Source organism: Sinocyclocheilus grahami, unplaced genomic scaffold (assembly GCF_001515645.1).
Source record: "Sinocyclocheilus grahami isolate Dianchi unplaced genomic scaffold, SAMN03320097.WGS_v1.1 scaffold1777.1, whole genome shotgun sequence".
Taxonomy (NCBI): Eukaryota; Metazoa; Chordata; class Actinopteri; order Cypriniformes; family Cyprinidae; genus Sinocyclocheilus; species Sinocyclocheilus grahami.
In genome coordinates, this window is record NW_015506956.1 from 84,906 (window position 1) to 93,700 (window position 8,795).

The following is an 8,795-nucleotide window of genomic DNA, read 5'->3' on the forward strand; positions in this document are numbered from 1 at the left end:
ATATTAGTTTGGGAATTAATCCCTGTGGCGTCAGTTGCAATCGACACAAATCGTGCGTGTTGCCAATGGAGACAAGACACTGTGGTGCTTAAACAATTAAAACTAATTTAATATACTCCTCTTCATTATTAAAATATACATAACTAATATGTACAGGCAAGCAGGTGAGCCCAGAATAAACGCAACACGCAAAGTTTTGCGTTAAACGTTTTTCCATATAGAATAAACTGTCTACAGCTCTTTTATATCATTGTCTTTGTCCATTAAGCTACATTACGTGTTTTATTTATAATGATTTTCTATAGGAGGAAAATGTTTAACGTGCATCCTTTCACAAAGTATGAGTTTTCACCCTTCCAGCGGTAAACCTGAAAACATTGAGCGTCATTGACGACACATTGATTTTCTGTGAAGCTGCTTTGGAATGATGTGCATCGTGGAAAACGCTATACAAATAAACGTAAATTAAATTAACTAAAGGCAAACATCAAGACAAACTACAACTGTCACTTTAAAGTATTGAGGTCTCATGCCGTTTGAATACTTAATCTGAACAGAGATTTGAAGTTGGAAACGATTTAAGGTTCTTTCACATTGAGCGCAATTCAGCGACGCAAATGCACCACACAATGACGTTCTTGAATCAAAACAATAGATCCCTATGGAGCTATTCATACCGGTTGCGATCAATTGTGGCGCAACAAAGGAGATTGTAGACCAGTGTGTTGATATTTTTTGCTAGGGACCTTTAGATTGATTCAAGATTCAAGCTGTGGTGGGTTGCTGGTTACCACTCCGTAGCTAACATTTTCTAAATGATTGCTAGGGCATTACTTAACGGTTCCTATGGTCCTCTAAGTAATTTATAGATTGTTACTAGGCAGTTGCTAAGATATTCTGGGTGGCTGTCTGTCTGTTGCAAAGGTGTTCACATTGGTTGCCAGAACGTTGCCAAGCAGTTGCTGATACATTCTGAGTGGTTGTTAAGACTGTGTGGTTGCCAATGTTCTCCAAGTGGTTTCTAAGGTGTTGCTAGGCAGTTGCTAAGGTGTTCTAGGTGGTTGCAAAGGTGTTCTGATTGGTTGACAGGACATTGGCAACAGTTGCTGACATATTCTGAGTGGTTGTTAAGACCGTGTGGTTGCCAATGCTCTCTAAGTGGTTTCTAAGGTGTTGCTAGGCAGTTGCTAAAGTGTTCTAGGTGGTTGCAAAGGTGTTCTGATTGGTTGACAGGACATTGGCAACAGTTGTTGACATATTCTGAGTGGTTGTTAAGACTGTGGTTGCCAATGTTCTCTAAGTGGTTTCTAAGGTGTTGCTAGGCAGTTGCTAAGGTGTTCTAGGTGGTTGCCTGGCGGTTGCAAAGGTGTTCTGATTGGTCGACAGGACATTGGCAACAGTTTCTGACATATTCTGAGTGGATTTTAAGACTGTATGGTTGTCAATGTGCGCTAAGTGGTTTCTAAGCTGTTGCTAGGCAGCGGTGTTCTGATTGGTTGCCGTGAAATTGCCAAGCAGTTGCTAAAATGTTCTGAGTTGTTGACAAGGCGTTGCTATGTGGTCGGCAATGTTCTCTAAGTGGTTCAGTTTTAACGTGAAATAAACATGAATGAACAAACCATGCCTCATGTAATCGCTCAATCAGTGTTTCAACCGCGGAGAGACGTAAATTAAACGGCTTGTAAACAAAATGTCACGTAGCATTTCATTTACCTCAGGCAAGTCATCAGTGTCTACAGCTCGTTATCTGAAGTCTCGAGAAGAGTATTTTGAGAAATATTAGACTAGTTAGTGACGTCTTAATTATTTAATATGTGTAAATAAATCTTTTTTGAAAAAGTTACGACAGCCACTGTGTAAATTATTATATTTCAACAACAAATAGAAATTGTATAATTTAGAAGTTAATTTAAAAACTGCATTATGTGCCATTTACATGTTTGCATACAAATTTTAAATTTGAGTGTTGATTATTATAGTTAAAAATAAATGGTAATTGAATTTAAGTTTAGGCTCTGTTGTTAATTGTAACCCTTACAGAAATGTAAAAGTGTTCCCTATAGTTTAGAGAAGCTGAGGCAGATTTTTATCCCTAAGAAAATTGTAATTGTAATTGAATTTATTTAAAGAAAAAGCAATTTGTTCAGTAAACCATTGTTTAATAATAATAAAAAAAGAAGTTTCGTTTTTTCCCTCCGGCTGTACCGAAACCATACCGAACCGTGATGTCAAAACCGTCATGTTTGTGTACCGTTACACCTCTACCATTTATATCATCACATAATATCACAAACAAACCCCAATGGACCTTTAAATAGTTAAAGAGATAGTTCACCCAAAAATGAATTTATTCACCCTCAGTGAATTTTTTTCTTCAGTAGAACAGTAAATAAAATTTTCAGCTGAAACTGTGGTCCTTGGTGATTCATAAAAATCAATTGCTACAGCAAATTACTAATGGCAAATGAATAGCCTTGGCTTCTGACGATATATTGATGACTTATGAAGCGAAATGATCGCTCTGTGCAAGAAACTGAACATTATTACCTGTAATCCAAAGCCTCAGGCAAACAGTCTGGAGTGATGTCCAGTTCACGAATGAATCATTCTTTTGAACCGATTCTTTTTAGTGAGCTAGTTGAACAAGTTCACTGAAGCATCTGCATCAGTTCACGGCTCGAGCAGCGCAGATCTACAAGTTACTCAATCAAAACTCACTTTCGGACGCCTGACAGTCACTCCGACTGGAAATGAGCCGAAATAACGGCATATATGATCCAATGATGAATGAACGGATTCAGTGCTTCAGTTCCTCCAACAGTCACTGAACTGAGGGAACAGTTCAACTCTATAATAATAACACAATTGCGAATATGTTACGTCATTGCTTGATTACGTAAACTAACTAGTGAATTGCACCAGTACACTGAAACGAACTGTCCAAAAGAACCAGTTTGCAGAAAAGAATCATATTTCCCCATTTGCCTCTGGATTACAGGTAATAATGTTGTAAGTAATGTTCAGCTTCTTGCACAGATCGATCGTTTCGCTTCATAAGACCTCAATATATAGTCAGGAACCATGGGTATTAATTTCGTGTTCCTTGATATGCTTTTATATTTTTAATTCTCAAACTGGTAGCCATTGCCTTGCATTTTATGAATCACCAAGGGCCACGATTTCAGTTAAAAATCTTCTTTACGGTTCTGCTACTTGAATGAGTAAATTAACAAGAAATTTTCATTTTTGTGTGAACTATCCCTTTAAAGTAGCAAAAATGCAGACCTTCTCAATGTGCGTGTCTTCCAGAAGAGCGCTGGGGTCCATCAGCACAGGAAGAAGATCTAGAGGTTCCTCGTCCTCGAAGCTGAAGCTCTGGCGTCGCTTGGCCTCATTAATCGTGATGATCTGATGACAAAAAAACAAACCAAGCTTTCGTATTTATCGTATTCTTTTAGGTGTTTCTCACAAGAGTCGCATGTTCCTCACCTCCCAGCTGCGAGGAACCGGGTCACTGTAGAAGTTGTCGATCATGGTGAGCTCATCTTTCTCTACGACCACGAAGCCCTGCTCCTGAGCATCTTTCCCATAAGTGTCTGGAGACCACTGGATGAAGAACGAGTAAAGGTGGTCCACTCTTTGGAGAAACGGCAGGAAGGTTTGGTTAGTGTACATTTAAGTGTACATTAAATTGCATATTATATTGTAGGAACTAGGGAAGCTCATTTTAACCCGTTAACCATTAACCGACAGTAAGAACTTTGACCGATTAATACAATCAGTTAAACGGTTTAAAAAGCCGTTCAGTAATTTATCAAAATATTTTAAAACAGCTGCTGCATGGTAGGGCTGTCAAAATGCCTGAAAAACTAAATTAAAATTTTGTACTTAAAATTATATTCGAATTAAAATGCATAATTTCAGTTAGGGGGGAAAAAAGCTTTTGGCTTCTCTCCTGAGGCCACAAGAGGGCGCATTGAGCAAAATATTACTAATGCACGTTTCTTCAAAGCAATAAAATAACACCACTATCTTCAAAAAAAGTGCATAATGTTTAAATTAATGTTTATAAACCATATATAATTAATTAAGTTGCTTAAACAATTATAAACAAAACAGCATCATGTGTGCATAGTTTAATACAAAGGACCGAAAACCAATCACAAAGAGTACTTTTTCTATTTAAAAACATGAGATGCAGTGGGGATGGGAATGAAGCATCTGCATCAGTTCACGGCTCGAGCAGCGCAGATCTACAAGTTACTCAATCAAAACTCACTTTCGGACGCCTGACAGTCACTCCGACTGGAGGGGGAAAAAAGCTTTTGGCTTCTCTCCTGAGGCCACAAGAGGGCGCATTGAGCAAAATATTACTAATGCACGTTTCTTCAAAGCAATAAAATAACACCACTATCTTCAAAAAAAGTGCATAATGTTTAAATTAATGTTTATAAACCATATATAATTAATTAAGTTGCTTAAACAATTATAAACAAAACAGCATCATGTGTGCATAGTTTAATACAAAGGACCGAAAACCAATCACAAAGAGTACTTTTTCTATTTAAAAACATGAGATGCAGTGGGGATGGGAAAAACCGCCATAAAGTCTCGAGACATGTTTTTTAAAAGTTGAACTTACATAAATTTTACATGGCTTTCTAAACATGCGGCTCTCTTGTGCGAGACGCGAGTGCAAAGGTGATAGATGTCCCTCTAGAAAATGCGATAAATATGCGTTCTGTGTGAACGGCTTGGTTTCAGTTTTGACGTAAACAACAACATCTCCGCATTGATGTTCTCTTTTTCCACAATATTTTGAATGAACAATGTAGCAGCGCCGCATCTTGTGGGTTCAACTGGATAAGCTAAAAAAAAAAAACAACAACATTAAAATGCAACGACACTTACATCGTCATCGCATCTTGTGCGCCACTGATAAGGCTGCGTGACGCACACCTAAAATTCGAATGCAATGTTTTTGCATTTGAATGTGGATTTTTATTTTAAATCCAATGAATATTCGAAATTTGAATTTATTTTTGACAGCCCTACTGCATGGTTAAAATACACTCGCATTTTATTATTACATTCAGAAATAGGCCTAAAGCAGACGCAAAATGTTTACAAACATTATAAACACTATAGCTAGGGTAGGCTTTTTTAGTTCCCCTCACTCCCCAACAAATCCTTTCAGTTTAACATTATTCAGAAAAGAACGAGAATGAAAAATATAAGAAGCTAGACTACATAAATGACAATTTACACTATGTATTCGCAATGTATTTAAATGCCGAAATGTTATTTATTATGTAAACCTTGTTTTGTACTTCACTCACGTTCCAATAACCACGTAAAACAAATTGTGTTTGAAATAACATCACGGTGGTACGGTGATAACACTTAACAGCACAGATTATTTAAACTGAGCAGCAGTGTGTTTTTTCCATATGTTTGGCTGACTGTATTTTATTTTGATAACGAACAGGCTGCATTGTCAAGTTAACAACGCTTGAATGTTTTCCTTCTTATAGTGGAAACAACCACTCCTTATCAATAATGTAAAAGGTTTGCATTGCTTTGTGTACATTAACAATAAAAACTAAATCTTTGTGCTTTTGTAAAATAAAGAACAATAGGATGCCATTTTTTTTTGTTTCCTTTTCGCGCAGCACAAAAATTAACCGTTTCTTTCTTTCATTTAGTTAATTTATTAAGTAAAAATATATATCTTGTATAGGCCTATTTATTCATTATATATAGTCTAGCTTTATTATGTTTTTCCCCGCTCGCAGAAGCGCAGCAAGTGCGTGATGTGACCAAATAAATCCTCATGTTCTGTTGTTTGCTGCTTTTTATCAAATTAATCCCTGGAAAACAAATGTTGGTATTTTTAATGGGCCACATACACTTATCCTTTCTAATTTATTTCAGTTCTAATTTAAAATAATCACAATCACATCCAAAATAAAAAAAAATTATATATATATAAAATCATAATATGTGTGTGTATACTGTGTATATTTATTATGTATATATAAATACAAACATGCATGTATATATATATATATATATATATATATATAGAGAGAGAAAAATATGTTTGTTTATATATTAAATATATTTATATATAATATAAAATATAAGAATATGAATATATAAATGTATAAACGTACATATTTTCAAAATATATACTTTATGTGTGTGTATTTTTATATACATAATAAATATACACAGTACACATACATATATTATGTAAACAATTTTTTATTTTGGATGTGATTTAACACTAATTTTAAATAATCTTGTCGTTTAACGGTTAATAATCGTTTAACAAGCAGTTAGGAGAAAGTAGTAGGAACCCCTTCATACCTCTCTTGAGGCACAGCAAACCAATATTCTGGTTGCCGCCCTCTGCCAACGTACGAGTGGGCGGGGCTAGATGTCCGACCAGCGGCGAAGGACTTCCTCATTGGCTTCCCCACCTTAAAGCAGAGGAACATGGGCGGAGATTTGCTCTTTTCTTCCTTGGACAGCAGCATATCTGTAAATCAGATCAGATACCAGCTCTGAACATCCGACTGTCTCCTGGCCTCATTAGTTGTGATGATCTAGAATACAATTTGCTAAAAATATCTGAAAACCATTCTGCACTATTTAGGAGACACCGGTCATTAAGTGCACAAGGGACAGAAGCAGGATGTTGACGCTGCCGCAGGGCCATATGGGAAATTATGCAAGTGTTCAGCCTCTGTTTGTTTTTCCAATGTCACAATCAGCTTCTGCTGAGAGGCCTGATAAACCCTCATCTGTTAAACATACGAGCCCGAACACGAGAGCTCTGCTACAAAACCTTGTGCATGGCCTACAAAGAGAGCATTTTCAGAAATCATAGACGTTTTCAATGCATAAGCTGCTCCAAAAGGAGGCAACATTATGCATTATTCATTTGACACCTTGTTTGGGCCACATTTTTAGCATTGCACCTGTTTTCAGTGGAGAAGGCAATCCCAGAATGCAGTGCAAAAGCTTTTTTTGTTTTGCATTATACTAACGTCAGTTAAGGGTGGAGCGTCCTGTGAGCTTGAATTCCAAATCATTCTCTTATCAGTGTTGTTATTACCCATACAGCAAAAAAATTATATTTTTCTGGTCAAATATATTTATATAAATGCATGCTACATATATGCGGCAAACAGTGAAGTTCATCGAAATGTGTTTTTGAAACTGAAAATATATTTACTTTCAACCTTCATCAACCAAAATATATTTTAAAAAATATTTCAGGGGAAAGAAAATACATTTACAATCTTACAGTAGCCTACATTTAGGCTTGATTCATAACTTATTTTTATTCAAATGTGTTCGCATGTGCTATAGATAACAAAAAGTTTTTCTTCAAATGGGACATTGGTGAATGTATTTTTGAAATATACGGAAGGCAAAATATATGCTTTTTAAAAATATTTATATTATTAAAATATATATATTTTAAATGTATTATTAGAAAATATATTTACATAAATATATTTTGAAACATTTTAGCAAATGTAATTTTGTGGCCATTTTTGTATATTTTGAAATATATTTAAAAATATGTTTAAAAATATATATATTTTGCTGTAGAGGTAGCTAAAACAATTACATTTGAAATAATAAATCTGAAATAAAATAAAATATAAACATTAAATCTGAAATAAAATAAAATATAAACATTAAATCTGAAATAAAATAAAATATAAACATTAAATTAAAAACTTTAAAACCTGAAAAAAAAAAAGTTTAATGTTGCTTGGCAACTAACTGAAATAAAATGAGCTTAATTTGAAGTATTAAAATTGCTAAAACTACAATTGAAATAAATATAAATTAAAGCTAGATAAAAAAAATATTAAACCTTATAAAATAAAATGTTGGATGCGTTATAATGGCAACTAACTGATGCAAGTTAGAAAATTACTTTAAATGACTAACTGAAACTTAAAACAAATTAAAACCATTTAAAAAATGAAAAAAAAAAGATAAAAGCACACTTCAAAATTCTTAAAATTAAACTACAACTAAAATAAAAACTAGTGCTGTCAAACGCTTAATCGCATCTAAAATAAGTTTTTCTTTACATAATATATGTGTGCATACTGTGTATATTTATTATGTATATATAAACACACACACGCAAGTATACATTTAAGAAAAATATGTTATGTTTATATAATAAATATATTTATATATATACAGTGGGTACGGAAAGTATTCAGACCCCCTTAAATTTTTCACTCTTTGTTATATTGCAGCCATTTTCTAAAATCATTTAAGTTAATTTTTTTTTCCTCATTAATGTACACACAGCACCCCATATTGACAGAAAAACACAGAATTGTTGACATTTTTGCAGATTTATTAAAAAAGAAAAACTGAAATATCACATGGTCCTAAGTATTCAGACCCTTTGCTGTGACACTCATATATTTAACTCAGGTGCTGTCCATTTCTTCTGAGCATCCTTGAGATGGTTCTACACCTTAATTTGAGTCCAGCTGTGTTTGATTATACTGATTGAACTTGATTAGGAAAGCCACACACCTGTCTATATAAGACATTACCGCTCACAGTGCATGTCAGAGCAAATGAGAATCATGAAGTCAAAGGAACTGCCTGAAGAGCTCAGAAACAGAATTGTGGCAAGGCACAGATCTGGCCAAGGTTACAAAAAAAATTCTGCTGCACTTAAGGTTCCTAAGAGCACAGTGGCCTCCATAATCCTTAAATGGAAGACGTGTGAGACGACCAGAACC

General features: G+C 34.6%; 1 protein-coding gene across 1 annotated transcript in view; it reads right to left on the reverse strand.

The window, feature by feature from the left end:
* Positions 1-8,795, reverse strand: part of LOC107572581 (nuclear receptor coactivator 7-like) — a 34,582-nt gene that overhangs the window by 1,465 nt on the left and 24,322 nt on the right. The window contains exons 11-14 of the mRNA XM_016259004.1: positions 6,373-6,544; positions 3,490-3,637; positions 3,286-3,408; positions 322-368 (exon numbers count right to left, since the gene is read on the reverse strand). Of these exons, the coding sequence (XP_016114490.1) occupies positions 322-368; positions 3,286-3,408; positions 3,490-3,637; positions 6,373-6,544 (490 nt within the window). The remainder of the gene's footprint in view (positions 1-321; positions 369-3,285; positions 3,409-3,489; positions 3,638-6,372; positions 6,545-8,795) is intronic.